The 20815-nt window shown below is 44.4% G+C and overlaps 1 protein-coding gene across 1 annotated transcript in view; it reads right to left on the bottom strand.

The window, feature by feature from the left end:
• Positions 1 to 2835: 2835 nt before the first annotated feature.
• The window catches only part of LOC140421662 (uncharacterized), a 42568-nt gene continuing 24588 nt past the window's right edge, over positions 2836 to 20815 (bottom strand). Inside the window, exons 3-4 of the mRNA XM_072506479.1 lie at positions 12223 to 12626; positions 2836 to 5476 (exon numbers count right to left, since the gene is read on the bottom strand). Of these exons, the coding sequence (XP_072362580.1) occupies positions 4402 to 5476; positions 12223 to 12626 (1479 nt within the window). The 3' untranslated portion in view covers positions 2836 to 4401. The remainder of the gene's footprint in view (positions 5477 to 12222; positions 12627 to 20815) is intronic.

Below are 20815 nucleotides of genomic sequence, written 5' to 3'. Positions count from 1 at the left end.
GAATCAAATAATTTAGTTCAATCTGACCACAGAGCCCCTTGCAATTCTCCAATACAGGAGCATTGGTGATCACAGCTTTCAGGCAGTCAAATACCTGTTGAAAGTCTGCTGTCCATTGAATTTTTTTACGTTTCTTCAGCGATTCCATCAGTGGAGTAATCACGCCACAAAACTTTTGCACAGCTGTTCGATCCAATCCACTCATGCTAAGAAATCGCCTTATTTCCCTTCGTCTTGAGGATAACGGAAACTCCGCAAGGAAAGTGATTCGGGCTTCTCCAAATTCACTGTCGGCTAGGTTTATCACCAAACTCGCCTCCAGAAGTCGATCAAAGAACTCCATACGATGTTTTAAATGTTCTTTCCATGTCTGGAAGTTGGGAATAAAAGCAGGTTGTCCCGCTTTCTCCATGCAATCCTTCAATGGTGGGGCAGGATAAGAGTCCGTTCTTGTAACTGCATTCACCTTTCTATAGTCCACACACAATCGTTGGGTACCGTCTGGTTTAGGTACCATTGGTATGGGTGAGCTCCATTGGCTGCAACCCACTTCAATTATGCCATTTTTCAGCATACTCTCAATCTCTCTGTTAACCTGTGCCAATTTTACTGAATTAAAAATATCCGCCTCATCCTCCACCTGTTCTTGTTCTTTTTCAACCATCTGATCAAAAATCGTTTCTGATAATTGCACTTCAACTTCATCTTCACTCTTTGATTTCTCCTCTTGTCTTAACCTGTGACTTTGCGACCTTGTTACTACACAATCTGGACAAATCCCAGGATATTCGTCCTTCAACACTTCAGTTCTCTGATTTTCCATTGGCTAATCAACCACAGTAGGCATCACTCCCACCTGCGATCCAGCTATATCATTACCCAAGATAAACTATCTTGTCCAGGAATACAGTTTATCTATTACTCCTACTACCACTTCACCACTCTTCACTGGACTTTCCAACCTTACCTTATATAATGGAATGCTACTCCTCTCACCCTGAATTTCGCATATTACCACCTTTTCTGGCAACATTCTTCCCAAACTACATAATTCCTCATCTCTTACCATTAAAGATTGACTAGCCCCTGTATCTCTTAAAATTGTGATTTCTTTACCTGCTCCTGATACACGAGTAAACTTTACCCACACAAGTAAATTCTTTAAAGACATCTGGCACCTTCTTCACAATTACTTATTGAACAGACTGTATAATCGTTTGCACCTCCTTCGCATCCCTTGGGCTTTCCTTTACCACTCTAACAAACCCCACTGTCTTATCCTGTTTTACCACATCAGCCTTCCCAGTGCTTTTCTTCAACCACCAACACTGTGACTTTACATGGCCGAGTTTATTGCAGTGAAAACATCTGAAACTTTTCATTTCTTTTCCACCGTCCTGGATTTCTTTTTTAATCTGAGGTACACTCCCTTTATTGTCTCCCGTCAGATCACCTTTACCTTTACCACTTGAATATTTCTCATGTCCCCAGTTTCTATCCCTCACCGGCTGAAACTGATGTTGGAAACCAATCTTTGATTTATGAACTAATTCATAATCATCTGCCATTTCTGCTGCTAATCTCGCAGTTTTAACCCTCTGTTCTTCCACACGAGTTCTCACTACATCAGGAATTGAATTTTTGAACTCCTCCAAAAGTATAATTTCTCCGAGAGCTTCATACGTTTGGTCTATTTTCAAAGCCCTAATCCACCTATCAAAATTAGTCTGTTTGAGCCTTTCAAACTCCATGTATGTTTGACCAAATTCTTTCTTTAAATTTCTAAACCTTTGTAAGCTTCAGGCACTAGCTCACATGCACTTAAGATGGATTTCTTCACCTCCTCATACGTTCCAGATACCTCCTCCGGTAGTGATGCAAACAGTTCACTAGCTCTACCTACCAGCTTTGTTTGTATCAGTAATACCCACATGTCCTGTGGCCATTTCATTTATTTAGCTACCTTCTCAAATAAAATGAAAAAGGCTTCCACTTCCTTCTCGTCAAACCTTGGCAATGCTTGGACATATTTAAATAGATTCCCACCAAGCCTTCGACTATGACGCTCTTTCTCATTATCCTCATCCATCTCCTCCAACTGTACGTGTCCCTTTACGTCTGCCAATTTTAACTGATTGTCATGTTTCATGGCCATTTTCTGAAGTTCAAACTCCCTCTCTATCTTTTTCACTGATCTGTATCTCCCTTTCTTTTTCTTTTTGTTCTGCTAGGACTCTTCTTTCTTTTCTCCTTTCTTCTCTCTTCTTTTCTTTTTCCTCTCTCTCTCTCTCTTTCCGCTCTCTCTCTCTCGTATTCAAGCTGCTTTAATTCTTTCTCATGTTCCATTTGTTTAATTTGCAACTGAATTTTTGCCATTTCCAATGAGTCAAACTCTATCTCAGGCAACTTTAAATGCTTCACCACCGCCATAATTACCTCATCTTTTCGCATTTTGTCAGGTAATGTTAACTGCAATGTTCTTGCCAAATCTAACAGTCTGCTTTTTGTTTCTGTCCGTAAGGTACTACGTGTACCATTCACCATCTCCAAAAACTTCTGAGCCTCTGAAAGAGCCATTGTTCACAACACTCGCCCCACTTAAACTAAAATACCACACCGGAAAAGCAACAATCCTTCACTGTCTTTAAGTTCACAAAAGCCAATCCAATAGATAGACTTGTATCCCCCTCGAGCCCCAAATTGTTATGGGCGAGGGGTGTTCAGAACCCCAAAATGTATCATGGAGTTCAACCAACCTCTCCCTTTAATGGATTTGTTGCTTTTCCTAGCACACGGATTTTCCCTAGGTGTGGGATTACAATTATGGACACGTGGTTTTTAAACACAAAACACTGTTTATTCCATGAACTCAACTTAACATCTTAAATAAACATTGGATCTCTTAACACCTCTTACTTGAAAGATAACTCAGAAAATATTGCAACAGTAAATAACTTCTTAAAATGTTCCTTCAAACTTCCAAGAGACTTAACATTAAACAAAATCACATCAGGTTAAAGGATATATATATTTTCTGTAGAATGCAGAGATATATTAGCTTGGTTGATTTCAGCTCCAGCAAAACAGCCAGGCACTTTTAAACTGCTCTCAGCAAAACCAGCCAGGCACTTTTCAAACTGCAAAACCAAACTCCAAAATGGCTGAACTGAGCGGAGCTCCACCCACTCTATGACATAACTGTTTTCTTAAAGGTACATTGCTTAAACATCCAGTTCTTAAAGGCATGACACTCCTCCTAACCTTTTTGGACACTACGGGCAATTTAGCATGGCCAATCCACCTGACCACCTAATCCACCTAAAGGTGACGCAGGCATGGATGAGAGTTTCAGTCGCAGGTGAGCTGGGGTGGAGATAGGTGACATTACGGAGATTGAAATATCTGGTATGAGTGATGGTGTGGATATGTGGTCAGAAACTCATCTTGGGGTCAGATCTGACACGGAGATTGTGCAGAGTGTGGTTCAGCCTCAGACAGTTCCCAGGGAGAGGGATGAACTCGGTAGTTAGGGAACAGAATTTGTAGTGGTGACTGAAGACAATGGCTATGATCTTCTCAATATTTAATTGGAAGAATTTTCTGCTCATCCAGTACTGAGTGTGGGATAAGCAGTTTTATAATTTAGGAACAGTGGAGGAATGGAGAGGGATGGTGGTGAGGTAGAGCTGGGTATTGTCAGTGTACATGTGAAAACTAACACAGTGCTTTTGGATGATGTCACCTCGGGACAGCGTGTAGATGGGAAATAGGAGGGGCTGAGGACAGATCCTTGGGGGACACAAGAGTACAAGAATTTTGGAAAGGCAGGTTGGAGATGGGGTGCTAGTTTGCAAGGATGGTGGGATGAAAAAAAAAGGATGATTGATGACAGTGAATTTAAGAGAGAATCATTAAGGATATCAGTCACATGGATAAGTTGGATGGTCAGCATTTTTCTGAGGATAGGGTCAAGGAAGCAGACGGTGGATCTCATGGACAAGATGAGCTCTGAGAGGGGAAGAGATAGAGAAACTGGAGAAAGATGGGAGTTCAGGGCTCAGACTTTTAGGAAATGTAGAAATGGTTTGGCCTAGTGGGTTAGTGGGAGGGAAGCAGCAGAGGCAGCTGATCAGATTGTCTCAACCTTAGTGACAAAGAAACTCCATGAGCTCCTCACACTTGTTGTTGGAGGTGAGGATGGAGGAGACAGGGGAGAGGGAGAACACTTCAAAAAGAACTTATGTTAGAGACTCAACACACTGTGTTTAGCACAAAACTGATTAATTTGTCAAGATATATGGGCTGGAGTTTACTAACATCAGCAGAAACAGACCCCAAGAAATATAGTTCAGTGTGAATACGATTAATCACAAAATCCAATCACTGTAGTTCATTGGGAACTCACTGATGTTTGCACAGGGTGGATGAGGTAGTAAATCCCTTCCCACACTCTGGGCAGGTGAATGGTCTCGCCCCAGTGTGAACTTGCTGATGTCGCAGCAGTGTGGATGACTGAGTGAATCCCCTCCCACATTTAGAGCAGGTGAATAGCCTCTCCCCTGTGTGAATTCTATGGTGTGCAGAGAGTTGTTCTGCTCCCCTGAATCCTGTCTCGCAGTAAGAGCACTTGAATGGTCTCTCGCCTGTGTGAACGCGTTGATGGCGTATCAGTTCCCCAGGACTTTTATAGCACTTCTCACAGTCTTGGCATTTAAATGGTCTCTCAGTGGTGTGAACACGTTGATGATACATCAATTCTCGGGGACTTTTATAGCACTTTACACAGTCCGAGCATTTAAACGGTCTCTCATCAGTGTGAACACTCTGGTGTTTCAGCAGGGTGGATAAATCAGTGAATCTCTTCCCACACTCTGAGCAAGGGAATGGTCTCTCCCCAGTGTGGACTCGCTGGTGCGTCAGCAGTGCAGATGACTGAGTGAATTGCTTCCCACACTCTGAGCAGGTGAACGGTCTTTCCCCAGTGTGAATTCGTAGGTGTACAGTGAGTTCTTCTGATCGCCTGAACCCCGACCCGCAGTGAGAGCACTTGAACGGTCTCTCATCAGTGTGAACAATTTGATGACGCATTAGGTCCACGGAACTTTTATAGCACTGCCCACAGTCTGGGCATTTAAACGGTCTCTCCTCAGTGTGAATTCGCTGGTGTTTCAGCAGGTTGGATGACTGAGCGAATCCCTTCCCACACTTGGAGCAGGTGAATGGCCTCTCCCCTGTGTGAACTCGCTGGTGCGTCAGCAGCCCTGATGTGCGAGTGAATCCCTTCCCACAATCGGGGCAGATGAATGGTTTCTCCCCACTATGAACTCGCTGGTGTCTCAGCAGCTGGGAGGATTGGGTGAATCCCCTCCCACAATGTGGACAGGTGAATGTTCTCTCCACACTGTGAACCCGCTGATGTTGCAGCAGATTGGATGATCGAGCAAATCCCTTCCCACACTCAAAACAGGTGAACGGCCTCTCCCCAGTGTGACTGCGTCGATGAGATTCCAACTCAGATGGGGATCTAAATCCCTCCTCACAGTCTCCACATTTCCAGGGTTTCTCCTCACTGTGAATGTTGCCGTTTTCTTCCATGTTAAAAATTCATCGATATTCAGTTTACAACTAAATGGGGAACTGTGTCAGATTATGACGTGGTTTGCTTTGTGTTTCTTGAAAATCCTCCCTTTCGAGTATTCTGTGAAATTGATTTGAAACAGAAAATAGGGAGTGAGAAAAAAACCACAAAAATACAAAGGCAGGTTCTGAAATTGAGCTGAATGAATCTGGTCATTTGTGGGCCGGCACTCGGAAAAATGACCATGAAAGCTAATGGATTGTTGTCGAAAACCAACTGGTTCATTAATGTCTTTCAGGGAAGGAAATTTGCCACCGTTGTGGACCGAGTCAAGACTCTGACCTCTGTAACAACATAATAGGAGAAGTAGAACATTTGGCCCATCGAGCCTGCTCCACCAATCAGCACAATCATGCCTGATCTTAATCTTCAACTCCACTTTCCCATCAGCTCCCCAGATCCTTTTGACTTCCCAAGAGACCAAAATAATAATCATCTCTACTATTACGAGTAGGCTTACATTAACACTGAAATGAAGTTACTGTGAAAAGTCCCTAGTTGCCACATTCCAGTGCCTGTTGGGGTACACAGAGGGAGAATTCATAATGTTCCCCAAACAGCACGTATTTGTGACTTGTGGGAGGAAACCCACGCAGACACAGGGAGAACAAGCGGGAATCGAACGTGGGACCATGGTGCTGTGAAGCAACAGTGCGAACCACTGTGCTACCATGCCGCACTCAATTCCCTTCATCTCAGCCTCAAATGTATTCAATGATGGAGCATCCACAACCCTATGGGGTAGAGAATTCTGTGATAAGAAAAGCAGAGAGGGGAAGTGAGAGACACAGAGCGAGAATGGGAGCAGTGGGACAGGAAAAGGTGTGGGAGTCACAGAGCGATGGAGAGGTATTTTATAAACCTACAACTGAACTACAATTTCCCAAACCCTCAACCTCCACCTTCTAGATGGACCAGGTCATCTTCGTGACTTGCCTGACAGTATTGGATTTCCTCTATTTGAATATGGGGCAGAGCGAGATCTTTGTCTTCAGTCTCCAGTACAAACTCCTTAGCCACTGACTCCAGCCCTCTCCCTGGGAATTGGCTGAAGTAAACTATTTATTAATTCCCAAACCGAGATTCTGAGCACACATTCACATCACCAACTGGACCGCCTATTCCCACGATAGCAAGATTGACCGACTCCACCCTGGTCTCATGGGCGGATCCTATTGCCCCCAATAAAGATGGCGGCCATGCATGCGCTCTGCTGCCCAGTGCCCCCTATAAAGATGGCCCCAACTTCGTCTATTGAACAAGATGGCGGCTGCATAATCGGTCCAAACACGGGACCTCGAGCTTTTCATTTGTTGTATGAGACCTCGATCCGGTTTTATTAAAGCTGCCCTTCCTGCACCGGGTGTTTATGAAGCCTCTCCTCTTGCCCACCGCCTCCATTTAACCTCACTCACCTGTTGTCTCCAATCAGTTTCTGGTCTTCCTGCGACTCCAACATCAACCCATCCAACCACTGCCAACACCCGCACTGCGCACGCTCCAGCATGAGCGATACTGCGCCTGCGCCTCCCATGGTGAAGTTAGGGTATATTCCCCCTCTCAGTGCATGCTGGGTAGCCGAATCGCCATTACGACGCGATATTGTTGAATACAAATTCAACTTTCGTGGTCCGATTATAATTTGAACCACAGATGTAAAACGCTTAAGTCCACATTATGAATGGTGGGGATCTGCTCCACAGAATATAGAGAAGGAGAGGGATGGCGGACTTATTGTGGTAGATGTTGTTGCCAGCAACATAGGTAGAATACAGCAAGAGGTTCTCCTCAGGGAGCATGAGCACCTTCGATTTGAATTAAATAGCGAACAAAAAAGTAATAGCCTTCAGATTACTATCTGAGTCATGAGTAAATTTGCTGAGAGTAAATGGGGTCAAAATGTCGAATGCGTTATTCGTGTGGGAGAAATGACTTTTGATTCAAAAGGCACTAGCGTCAGGAGTGGGGAAAGAGAGAGTTGTATCAATGGGATAACCTTCACTTGAACCAGATTGGGACTAGTACCCGGGTGAATCACATATATAGGGCTGGTGAAAGACAGATTTAAACAAACTGCAACAGGGTTGAGGCGAGGGGAAAGACTGAAATTTAACGAGCAAAGCCAAGGCAATAGTCAAAGTAGCAATACAGGCAATGATAACCAGAGTTATCAGTTATGTACAAATATAATAATGCAACAGAGGGTCAGAGTAGGGAAACAGGATAGAAAGAGATTTAAATGCTCTCCATCTGAATACACCAGTATTTGTAATAAGGTAGATGAATTGATGGCAAGATAGAAATAAATGTGCATGGTATCGCAGCCAATACAGGGATGTGTTTGGAAAGTTGCTCAGGCTGGAAACTGAATATTACGGGGTAGTTGACTTCACAGAGGATAGGACGAGATGAAAGGGTATGGGTTAGTTCTGTTGATCACATTTGAGATCAACACAATCGTGAGAAATGATCTCGGCTCAGAAGATGAAGATGTAGAATTAGCTTGTCTGGAGATAAGCAAAATAAGCTTAGTAAGTCTCGGTTGTATTTAGTAGTTTAAATGTCACCTAACAGTAGCAGCCTGGTCGATTTATAATAGCTGCAGAAATAATAGGGACTTGTGAGAAAGGTAATCGTAGGTATTTATAACCTCGATATGAATTGGATAATGTGAAATGGCAGGGGTAGGATTCAGGATGGCTGCATTGTGTATAGTTCAAGTGAAAGGGGGTGGCCTGGTAGCACAGTGGTTCGCACTGCTGCTTCTTAGCACCAGGGTCCCAGGTTCGATTCCCAGCTTGGGTCATTGTCTGTGCGGAGTCCACACGTTTTCCCCGTGTCTGCGTGGATTTCCTCCGGGCGCTCCGGTTTCCTCCCGCAAGTCCCAAAGACGTGCTTGTTAGGTGAATTCTCCCTCCGTGTACCCGAACTGTCACCGGAGTGTGGCGACTTGGGGATTTTCACAGTAAATTCATCCCAGTGTTAATGTAAGCCTACTTGTGACACTAATAAAGTTCATTATTATTTTATTTTTATTCATTCAAGGGATGTGCATTAACGGGCTCGGCCAACATTTATTGCTCATCCCTACCTGACCTCAAGAAGGTGGTGGTGAGCTACCTTCTTGAACCACTGAAGTCCCTGAGGTGTTTGTACACACGCAGTACTTTTGGGGAGGGTGTTTCAGGATTATGACCCAGTGACAGTGAAGGAATGGCAATATATTTCCAATATAACCTCACACTTTTCCACATTGTATTTCAGCTGCCACTTTTCGCTCACTCTCCTAGCCTATCCAAATCCTTCTGCAGCCCCCTCAATACAACCGTCTCTCTACAGATCTTTGTATCATCTGCAAACTTAGCAACAGTGCCTTGAGTTCCTTCTTCCAGATCATTAATGTATATTGTGAAAATTTGTGGTCCCAGCACAGACCCCTGAGGCAAACCACTAGTCACCAGCGGCCATCCTGAAAACGACCCCTTTATCACCACTCTCTGCCTTCTGCCAGTCAGCCAATCCTCTATCCATGCCAGGATCTTACCCTGACCACCATGGGCTCTTCAACTTATTTAAGTCTCCTATGCGGCACATTGTCAAAGGCAAGAATTGGGCCTGTGGTAACATGAAAATTGGTCAATTTGATCTAGAGATTAATTTATGACTGGATGGTAATTACTTATATCACCATCTCTCATTATCTTGGATAGGAAGACAATTGAACTGTTTCATACTATCCCTTTATCGGATTCTGTACAATCCCTTATTCATACCGTTTCAAATGTTGAGGTTAATCAGAGTTGGAAGGTCTCTCTTGCCGGTACATTTATCCTCATTGCACATTCTTTACATACACTACAATTAGGCTTTTACATTTTTACAACAAATAAAACTGAGCCTTTCACTATAACTACTGATTAAGTAATTGTAACTCAATGAAGGCTCACTTCTTACTCAAGCATTACATACTGGTAGGTAATTAAAACAGTAATCGAGAAAAGAGTTGAAGCTTTTCATCTTCCACTCATCAGGACATTCGCAAGAATAGAAAATTTAAAGGGAACAACAATTTAAACTTCACGAGAAGAGAGTGTTGATTTGTTGGTAAGTGGACTCTGATTGGGAGAGGTGTTGCCATGGGGAGGCGTTGCCATGGGGAGGCATTGCCGTGGAGAGGCATTGCCATGGAGAGTGCACCAGTTAACTGAAGAGACAAGCTTTGTTTAAATTCAAACCAGGCAGGTTGACTCTGATTGAATCAGGCATTTCCTGTGGAATGAACCATGTAAAATGTAAAGTTGCCATCGACCCAGATGACCATAGGCTGCTTCCCCTTTGAGGGGGAGAGATGACTGATGGTGATTTAACCTGAGGATCACCACATCCCAGATGAAGGGCAAGGTTGAGAAGGAGGGGCCTTCCTGAATAACCTCAGCCGGTATCGGGATTGAACCCGCGCTGCTGGCCTTGCTCCACATCCCAAACCCGCAATCCAGCCAATGGAACACACCTGTCACTATTTTGTTCAATTCAAGCAAGCATATGAGTTTCCAGCTTCTTCTGTCTGCATCAATCAGGGCTCTGTGTAGTCACAGATGTAGCTTCTGGAACACAGAAGTGCACCACTCTGAAAGCCCGAATGACAATCTTAAATTGGGTGCCAGCGTAATTCTTACAACATTCAGGATTGCTTAACAAATATTATCCAATTGCGGATCACATCTAATGAAGCACAATGGGTTTTGCAGCACTCAGCATCGCCGAATCAAGGTTCATTACTAACAATTATCCAATGATCTTTCTTATTGTCACAAATAGGCTTACATTTTTAAAATTCATTTTTATGGGATGTGGGCATCGCTGGTTAGGTCAGCATTTATTGCCCATCCCTAGTTGCCCTTCAGAACGTGGTGGGGAGTTTCCTTCTTGAACCGCTGCAGTCCTTCAGTTGTAGGTACACCCACTGTGCTGTGAGGGAGGGAGTTTCAGGATTTTGCTCAGTGACAATGAAAGAACGGTAATATATTTCCAATTTAGGGTGGTGAGTGACTTGGAGGGAACCTCCAGGTGGTGGGGTTCCCAGGTATCTGCTGCTCTTGTCCTTCTAGATGGTAGGGGTTGTGGGTTTGGAAGGTGCTGCCGAAGGAACCTTGGTGAGTTACTGCAGTGATCTTGTCGAGGTACACAAGTTTGCTCCTTGTTGTCTGTGGTGCAGGGTTTGAATGTTTGAGGAAGCTGGAGCAATCAAGCGGATTGCTTTGTCCTGGATGGTGTCAAGCTTATTGAGTGCTGTTGGAGCTGCACTCATCCAGGCAAGTGGAGAGTATTCCATTACACTTACTTGTGCCTTGTAGATGGTAGACAGCCTTTGAGGGGTCAGGAGGTGAGTTACTCGCCGTAGGATTCCTAGCCTTTGACCTGCCCTGGTAGCCACAGTATTAATGTGGCTGGTCCAGTTCAATTTCAGTTTAACACTGCAATGAAGTTACTGTGAAAACTTAATTAATTATCACCTTCATCATCAGTGGCTTTATGTAGTTCAATCTATAGTTAATAAAGAAGAGTTACTAAATGTGAAACAGCTGAAAGAAATTGGAGATAAAATGGCTTACTTGACCTTGTTACTTATAACAATGAATACAGTGTGAACAAGATTGATTTTTAAAACTAAAAATGACTCCCCAGGCCTCCCTCCATTTTCCCACATTGCAACAGTGACTCCACTTCAAAAGTACTCCATGGGCTGCAAAATGCTTTGGGAAGTCCTGCGGTCATGAGAGGTGTAATAGAAATGCATTTTTTTCAATTGGCCACAAATTTGTATATGGTACATTTAGTCATTAATAAAGATTCATGTTTTAATTTTATAAAATGACCATGTCTTTGACATTATTTGTTTGAAAACACAGTGAAGTTGTGTGATTTGGAATCCGCTGCCTGCATTGCGAGACTGTTTTCCAAAAGAAAGGAAATGAAAATTGCAGGGAAAAGGGATTAACTGGGTAGCTCTTTCAAACAGGCAGCATGATCAAGATGGGCAGAGTGGCCATCTCCTAACCTCTTGATTTTGTCTGCCTCTCAAGTGAGTGGTAATGACCTGGAATACACGCCCCATGAGTGTGGGAGAAACAGAGATGATGGAATAATTTAGAAAGGACACTTGTGGAAAATACACTTACCTGGATGGAACAGGGAAATGGGACTCACTGAATTGTTCTCGCGGAACCAGCAGGAACGTGATGGACTGAATGAGTGGAAATGTGCTTTCCCAGGCTCAAAGAGTATCAGCCCCCTGGAAGCAAAGTAATGAAACCGGCAAGTCCAGCAGAAATAAACTCTCTGATCCTCCCTCTTCACCAACTGTCAGAAAGAACACGGTTCAGTCCTGAATGTGATTAACAGCAGAATCCAGCCAATGGAATCACTTGTGAACTCGCCGGTGTCTCAGCAGGTTGGATAATTGAGTGAATCCCTTCCCACACACTGAGCAGGTGAATGGTTTCTCCCCAGTGTGAACAAGTTGGTGTCTCTGTAGGGCAGATGGATCGCTGAATCCCTTCCCACATTCGGGGCAGGTGAATGGCCTCTCCCTGGTGTGAACGCGTTGGTGAACAACCAGGTTGCAAGACTGACTGAATCCCTTCCCACATGCAGAGCAGGTGAATGGCCTCTCCCCGGTGTGAACTCGCTGGTGTGTCTGCAGGTGTGCTGAATTCCTGAATGCCTTCCCACAGTCAGAGCAGGTGAATGGCCTCTCCCCAGTGTGAACCCGCTGGTATGTCAGCAGGTGTGATGAATCCCTGAATCCCTTCCCACACTCCAAGCAGGTGAACGGCCTCTTCTTGGTGTGCACATGGTGATGTTTTCGCAGGGTGGATGAATCACTGAATCCCTTTCCACAGACAGAGCAGGTAAACGGTCTCTCTCCAGTGTGAATGCGTCGGTGTGTTTCAAGAGCAGACGGGAACAGAAATCCCTTCCCACAGTCCTTACATTTCCACAGTTTCTCCATCAGTGGGTGTCCTTGTGTCTCTCCAGGTTTGACAATCAGTTGCAGCATTGTCCACACATGGAACATGTGTATGGTTTCTCCTCGCTGTGAATGGTGTGATGTTTCTTCAGGCTGTGTAACTGGTTAAAGTTCTTTCCACAGTCAGTTCACTGGAACACTCTCGTTCGAGCGTGTGTGTGTCTCGGTGCTTTTCCAGTCACTGATAATTAAAATCTTTTGACAGAAACATTTTGCACTCTAGATTCAAAGTCTGATGATATTCAGCTCTCAATGAATCGATTGGCTGTGTCAGATCGCGGCATGACATTTGTTTTTAGATTTGTGTCTGAAAATCCTTCCCTTCTGACATCCTGTAAAAATAGTTTTTCCAAAAGTCATCACTGTAAATCCAGGATAGAAATTCAGAACAGATCATTTTAGTTTCTATGGAAAATTCTTTCCTTTCTTTTCCCCCAAAAATTGTAAATCACCGTCTCACACACTCTCTGTTCATTCTCACTCTGCTTTACCTAATATACACACTTCCAATTCTCAAGGTGCCATTTATCTAGATTCATGCTCACTACTTCCTTTTCAGCACACAGGGATCGAAAAATCTTCATGCAAGTAGTTGGTCTAAATTTATAAGTGCATTTTAGTCGGCTCAATAATGTGTGAGATATTACTTCATTAGATACACAGAGGTGATTTGAAGATGACATTTATTTTGGCATTGTGTGATCATTATATGGAACTCATTGTCTCCAAGGGTGGCGGAAGAGGAGATGATCAAAAATTCCAAAATGGATATTCAAGGAAATAAACCTACAGATGAATGGGGATATAGAGGGGGAATGGGACTGATTAGATTCTCTGCACAGAGTCAGCATGGACTCGAGGTGCTGAATGGACTCCTTCTCTACTGTAATAACTGACTGGAAATATGTAAAGTAGCTTTGGTACTATCTTACAGAATAAAAATAATTATAAATTAACTTTACTGCACAGCCATAAATAATATATTTAATATGTACCATACAAGAACTACACATATTAATGTTGCTACAATCTCCGTCGGGACCAATAACCTGAAAATAAACACATTTCCAGAGAACCCCAACTGTCCAAAGATTGGCAGGTTAGGTGGATTGGCCATGCAAAAAATACTCTTTTAAGTGTCCAAAGATTCGCAGGTTAGGGAGGTTGGCTGTGTGAAAAATATCCCTTAAGTGTCCAAAGATTTGCAGGTTAGGTGGATTGGCCATGCTAAAATTGCCTCTTGGGTGTGTAAAGATGTGCATGTTAGGTGGATTGGCCATGTTACAATTACCCCTTGGTGTCCAAGGATATAATAATAATAATTGCTTATTGTCACAAGAAGGCTTCAATGAAGCCCCTAGTCGCCACATTCCGGCACCTGTTCTGGGGGGCCAGTACAGGAATTGAACCTGCGCTGCTGGCATTGTTCTGCATTACAAGCCAGCTACTTAGCCCACTGTGCTAATGCAGGCTAACTGAGGTTACGGGGATAAGACCTAAGTAGGGTACTCTTTCAGAAGGTCAGTGCAGACACGATAGGTCGAATGGCCTCCATCTCCACTGTTGGACTTCCATGGATTAAATTGCAGGATAAGGTTTCACTTTAAAAAAAAAATAAAAAAAATAATAAATTTTATCAATGTCACAAGTAGGCTTACACTAACACTGCAATGAAGTTACTGTGAAAATCTCCCCAGTCACCACACTCCATCGTCTGTTCGGGTAGAGGGAGAATTCAGGATGTCCAATTCACCTAACAAGCACGTTTTTGGGACTTGTGGGAGGAAACCGGAGCACCCGGAGGAAACCTATGCAGACACGGGGAGAAAGTGCAGACACTGCACAGACAGTGACCCAAGCCGGGAATCAAATCCAGATCCCTGACGCTGTGAAGCAGCAGTGCTAACCACTGTGTTAATGTGCTGCCTACGTAAATCAACATAAATAAATCATGTATTAACAGACAAACAATATTTGAATACAAGGGGATCAGGGCTTATGGGGAGAGGCCAGGAGAATGGGAATGAGAAATTTATTAGCCATGATTGAATGACGGAACAACATGATGGACCAAATGGCCTAATTCTGCTCCTATATCTATTGGTCTAATGAATGGACAGGACAAATTTGACTTTAAATATCTCAGACAATAAAAACAGGTTCCACAAAATCACAGCATTTCCCCCTCAGCAGATGTGTCTCTAATTCCAGTTCCAGAGTCCCACAACTCTGTATTTCCCAGAGGGAGAATGAAAGTATTTTACTCACAGATGTTGAACAGAGGAGGACGCTTTAGCCTGTGTGTGAAGCTAAAAAAAACAATGCTGTGCTGTGTCAAATCAAGCTGCAGGACTGCGAAGAAAATGATGGGAAGACATTTTGCAAAGTGAACTCCCCCACTCCCTCAGCTGCAGGCCAAGCGCAAAACGCGCTGCTGTCCGGAGCAAGCGCAGTGCTCCCGATGCCGTTTTGGACCAGCCAGCCGCTGTGGGGAGACGGGGGGGGGGGGGGGGGGGGGGAGGGGAGGGGAGGGGAATGTCAGTGAGCGGCTGCTCGCTCTGGCCGGAAGCCTTGAAACATTCTCTCTAGGTGGTGTTGGGGGAAACAAATGTGGGGGCCGGGCTCCCGTGGCCGCGCGCCTGTGGACGTCACCGCGGAGCAGTGTGATTCCTATTGGACGATTCCGACAGAGTCCTTTGTGACGTTTTCTCAGCACACCGTGATCCATTGGGTCCAGAAACAGAATACTGCGGACTGGACAACAGCTCAACGCCCGTCTGGAGTCAAAGTGTCTCCCACCCCCACGTAAACTCGGGATTTGCTTCCCCATTGTCGTCATGCAAGGGATTGACCAATGGGAGGAGCTGGGTGAACGGAAGCACGCTGAACACCCAGCCAATCAGAACGCTGGCTTTGTGCCAATGGCTGCAAGCAGCTTCCTCGCTTGTGCGAATATGGGGCTTGTGAAGCTGCTCATTGCAGCCCAGCAAAGCTGCTGCTGCTCCATCTCTGAATGAAGATTGGGATTCACACAGAATAAAACCTCCTCCCGTGTGTAACATTTGTGAGTAAAACACTTTCTCTTCTCCCACTTTTATTTATTTTCCAATTCTAGGCTTCAATTGTTGACTTGCAGGAACTGGAGGGAAAGGAAGTGAATCCAGGGAGGGTGCAGACTCCAGAAAGGTTGGCCCAGGTCTCTTCCCCTCTTAAGGGGCTTGTTTAGCACAGGGCTATATCGTTGGCTTTGAAAGCAGACCAAGGCAGGCCAGCAGCACGGTTCAATTCCTGTACCAGCCTCCCCGAACAGGCACCGGAATGTGGCGACTAGGGGTTTTTCACAGTAACTTTATTTGAAGCCTACTTGTGACAATAAGCGATTTTCGTTTTTTCATTTTCAACACATTAACTCCACTCTCACATTGGCACATTTATTTGTCTGGCCAAAAATGTGGTCACTTTCCCAATGTTCACAATTAAAAGGGTGGTTTCCCCTTGAGATGGCTGACATTTAAGGGGACAATGAATTAATATGGGACAGAGATATACCTGGTGTTGTTATGTGGTATATATTTATGGTTCTGTCATAAAATCATTTATTTCCACTTTTAAAATATAGTTCTGTATATCTTTAGTCCTCACAATACAGAGGAGATCAAACAGCAACTCCAGTCTTTCTTAACTCTTTGCTGAGCCACCCAGTCACTTGCATTCCCCCTATATTACTGTACTCGTGCAAGTTTATTTCCTTCAAGTATCCATCAAATTTCATGTGGAAACATAGGTAGAGATGCAGAGTAAAACCACTCACTGTATAAATAATGTTCTTTCGCATATCCTCTGCCACCGCAGCATATTACACAGTTTCAAACAGTTACATGTACACATAATATATATATTCCAGGAGACTGCGTGGAGTAGAAACTGTTGAGCAGTATGAATCAGTCGTTCACGAGAATTGTTTGGGTGAATATTAGGTACAGCACAGTGAGAATGGAGAGAATGTGTCTGGGTTGATCTTTGAGGAATGATAGATGAAAGAAGGATTCACAGAAACTAGAATTTTTCACAGAATTTACAGTGCAGAAGGAGACCATTCGGCCCATCGCGTCTGCACCGGCTCTTGGAAAGAGCACCCTACCCAAGCCCACATCACCCTATCCCCATAACCCAGTGACCCCATTCAACTAACACTAAGGGCAATTTTGGACACTAAGGGCAATTTAGCATGGCCAATCCACCTAACCTGCACATCTTTGGACTGTGGGAGGAAGCCGGAGCACCCGGAGGAAACTCACGCACACACGGGGAGAATGTGCAGACTCCACACAGACAGTGACCCAGCCGGGAATCGAACCTGGGACCCTGGAGCTGTAAAGCATTTGTGCTAACCACTATGCTATCGTGCTGCCCTAGATTTTTGATTTTGTATTTCTATCTTGTACTGATAGCAATGACTTTTGTGTTCTCCGTTTACAGGATTATAGAAGGGGAGAATTTGCAGACAGAAATCTCAAAAAGATTTTAAACATCAGTGTGACTGGAAAAGCACGAGACACACACAGGCCTGAGTGAGAGTGTTCCAGTGAACTGACAGTGGAACGAGCTTTAACCAGTAACACAGCTTGCATAAGCATTGCTTCACTAATTCATCCAACTTATTGAAACACAAACGAGTTCATACCAGTGAGAGACCGTTCACCTGTTCTGGCTGTGGGAAGGGTTTCAAATCTCGATCAGAGCTAGAGATTCATCAACACAGTCACACTGGAGAGAGGCCATTTACCTGCTCCAAGTGTGGTAAGGGATTCGCTCATTCATCCAATCTCCTGACACACAAGCGTGTTCACACTGGGGAGAAGCCATTCTCCTGCTCTGTGTGTGGGAAGGGATTCAGCGATTCATCCACCCTGCGGAAACACCACCGAGTTCACACTGGGGAGAGGCCATTCACCTGCTGTGAATGTGGGAAGGGATTCACTCGATCATCCAACCTGGTGGCTCACCAGCAAGTTCACAATGGGGCGAGTCTGTTCACTTGCTCAGAGTGTGGGAATGGATTTAGCAATTCATTCAACTTGCTGATACACCATCGAGTTCACACTGGGGAGAGGCTGTTTCCCACTTGCACATCTATGAGAAGAGATTCACTCATTCTTCCTCTGTACGGACACATCAGCGAGTTCACACTGGGGAGAGGCCATTCACTTGCACGCTGTGTGGGAAACGTTTCACTCCGTCAGCGAGCCTGCTGACACACCATGTCACTCACACCAATGAGAGACCTTTCAAATGCTCGACCTGCGAGAATTGCTTCAAAATAGCTGCTGATCTGTGGGTTCACCAGCGCATTCACACTGAGGAGAGACCATTTAGCTGCTCTCACTGCGTAAAGACATTTAGAACGTCATCCAGTCTTCGGAAACACCAACAAATTCACACCGGGGAGAGGCCCTACAACTGCTCTCAAGTGTGGGAAGCGATTTAATGATTCATCCACCCTGTTGACTCACCAGCGAGTTCATACTGGGGAGAGGCTGTTCACCTGCTCTCAGTGTGGGAAGGGATTCAGTAATTCATTCAACTTGCGAACACACCAGCGAGTCCACACTGGGCAGAGACCATTCACCTGCTCTGTGTGTGGGAAGGGATTCATTCAGTCATCTCACCTGAAGACACATCAGCGAGTTCACAAGTAATTACACGGGTTGGGTCCTGCTATTTTTGCTGCTGTTAATCAAATCCAGGACTGAACCATGATCATTCTGACAGTTGAGTGGGAGGATCGGAGGGTTTCTTTCAGCTGGATTGGCCGGTCTCACTTCTCTGCTTCGAGTGGGTTGATGTTCATTGAGCCTGATAGAGCACGTTTCTATGGAAAGTATCCACAAAAGTTAATGAAGGACATTTATTTTACCCTGGATAGTAATATTAAATTTTAGTTGTTTTTTTTAACAACCATTGCAGGTAGCTAGAAAATAAATACATTTGTCTGTTGCATTGAGTCTACAAACCAGGGCCAGGCCGGTCAGATCAATTGGTCTGTGTCAGTATTTATGCTCCATGGGCAGCATGGTGGTGCAGTGGTAGCACTGCAGTCCCACGGCACCGAGGTCCCAGGTTCGATCCCGGCTCTGGTTCACTGTCCGTGTGGAGTTTGCACATTCTCCCTGTGTTTGCGTGGGTTTCGCCCCCACAACCCAAAAATGTGCAGGATAGGTGGATTGAACACGCTAAATTGCCCCGTAATTGGAAAAAATGAATTGGTTACTCTAAATTTTTTATTTTTTAAAAAGTATTTATGCTCCACATGAGCCTCCACCCACCCCTCTTCATATCCCCCCATCAGCATCACCTTCTATTCCTTTCTCCATCATGTGTGGATCCAGCTTCCCCCTCAATGTATTCATGCTGTTCACCTCAACCACCCGCTGTGGTGGTGAGTTCCACATTCTCACCACTCGCTGGACAAAGAGGTTTCTCATGCAATTCCTATTGGATTATTGAACACCTGCATAATAAAGACTTGCATCAAGTCACACTTCAGTCTTCTCTTTTTTTAAAGAAAAGCAGCCCCCGCCTTTCCTGAGGGCTAAATGCTCTCAGTTTTTCTGATACAGGATGATGTAGACGGGATGGTCAGATGGGCAGATCTGTGGCAAATGGAATTTAAGCCTGAAAAGTGTGGGCTGATACCTGTATTCATTAAAGATTACTGTATTCACTACTTACCTGTCAGTAACAGAAGATTGAATAAGTAGTGATCCTTAATTCTAATGCAATTAATGAATCAATAATCAATGAGTAGTTATACAACAAGGTTGAATTTTACTTGCGGTAAAATGTCAAACTTTAGTTACTGTTTATGTAAAGAATGTGCAATGAAGATAAAGATGGAATCATATCGAGCACAGAGGAAGATGGTTGTCATTGTTGGAGGTCAGTCATCTCAGCTCCAGGACATCACTGCAGGAAATCTTCAGGTTATTGTCCGAGGCCCAACCGTCTTTAACAGCTTCCTCAACAACCTCCATTATAAGGTCAGGATTACTGATGTTCAGCAACATTCATCACTCCTCAGATACTGAAGCAGTCCATCTTCAAATGCAGTAAGACTTGGACAATATCTTGCCAGGACTGGGAAGTGACGACTAACATTCATGCCACACAATGACCATCTCCAAATAGAATCTAATCGTGCTTCTTGACTTTCAATGACAGGATTACTGAATCCCCCACTATCCACAACCTGGCATTTACCATTGGTCAGAAACTCAGCTGGACTAACCATATGAATACTGTGGCTAAAAGAGTAGTTCAGAGGCTGGGAATCCTGTGGCTAATAACTCACCTCCTGACTCTCCAAAGCCCATCCACCATCTACAAGGCACAAGTCAGGAGTCTGATGGAATATTCTCCACCAACCTGGATGAGTGTAGCTCCAACACCATTCAAGAAGCTCAACACCATCCAAGATAAAGCAGCCACCTTTATGAGCACGCTATCCACAAACATTCAATCTCTCCACCAATGATGCACAATAGCAGCAGATTGTACCATCCAAAAGATGGACTGTAGGAACTAACCACGGCTCTTTGGGCAGCACCTTCTGAAGCCACAAACTCTACCGTCTAGAAGGACAACAGATACAAGGGATCGCCACCATCTGAAAGTTTCCCTCCAAGCCACTCACGATCCAGACTTGGAAACATATCGCCAATTCTTTACTTTAAAAAAAAAAAAATTTAAATAAAGTTTTGCAAAGTTTTTCATAATAAATAGTAATAATCCTAACACAGCAAAATAGAGTGAACATTAACATAGTGCAAAAAGAGAATATACAATAGCAATTGACTAGACGTGACCACATGCGCCTCAGTCTTCCCACACCCTCCCAACGGAGCACTCACCCCCCACTCCCCTACGGGTCGCTGCTGCTGCTGACGTTTTAATTTTCCCTGAGAAGCCATCGGACGGTATTACGCCCTCGGTGCTCAACAGCAGCAGCTCTGTACACTTGGCAAAATTATTTACACACAAGTAGGTATCTGTTTGTGGTGTTGTCGTCCCTTGCTTCTCCCAGACGGAGGGCGCTGCCGCTGTCGTCTCGTTCCTCTTCTGCGGCCCTCCCATCTTCCCGTTTTCTC

Source organism: Scyliorhinus torazame, chromosome 5, assembly GCF_047496885.1.
Source record: "Scyliorhinus torazame isolate Kashiwa2021f chromosome 5, sScyTor2.1, whole genome shotgun sequence".
Classification (NCBI taxonomy): Eukaryota; Metazoa; Chordata; class Chondrichthyes; order Carcharhiniformes; family Scyliorhinidae; genus Scyliorhinus; species Scyliorhinus torazame.
The sequence above is the reverse complement of the archived record's forward strand: the minus strand, read 5'-3'. Positions and strand labels throughout refer to the sequence as shown.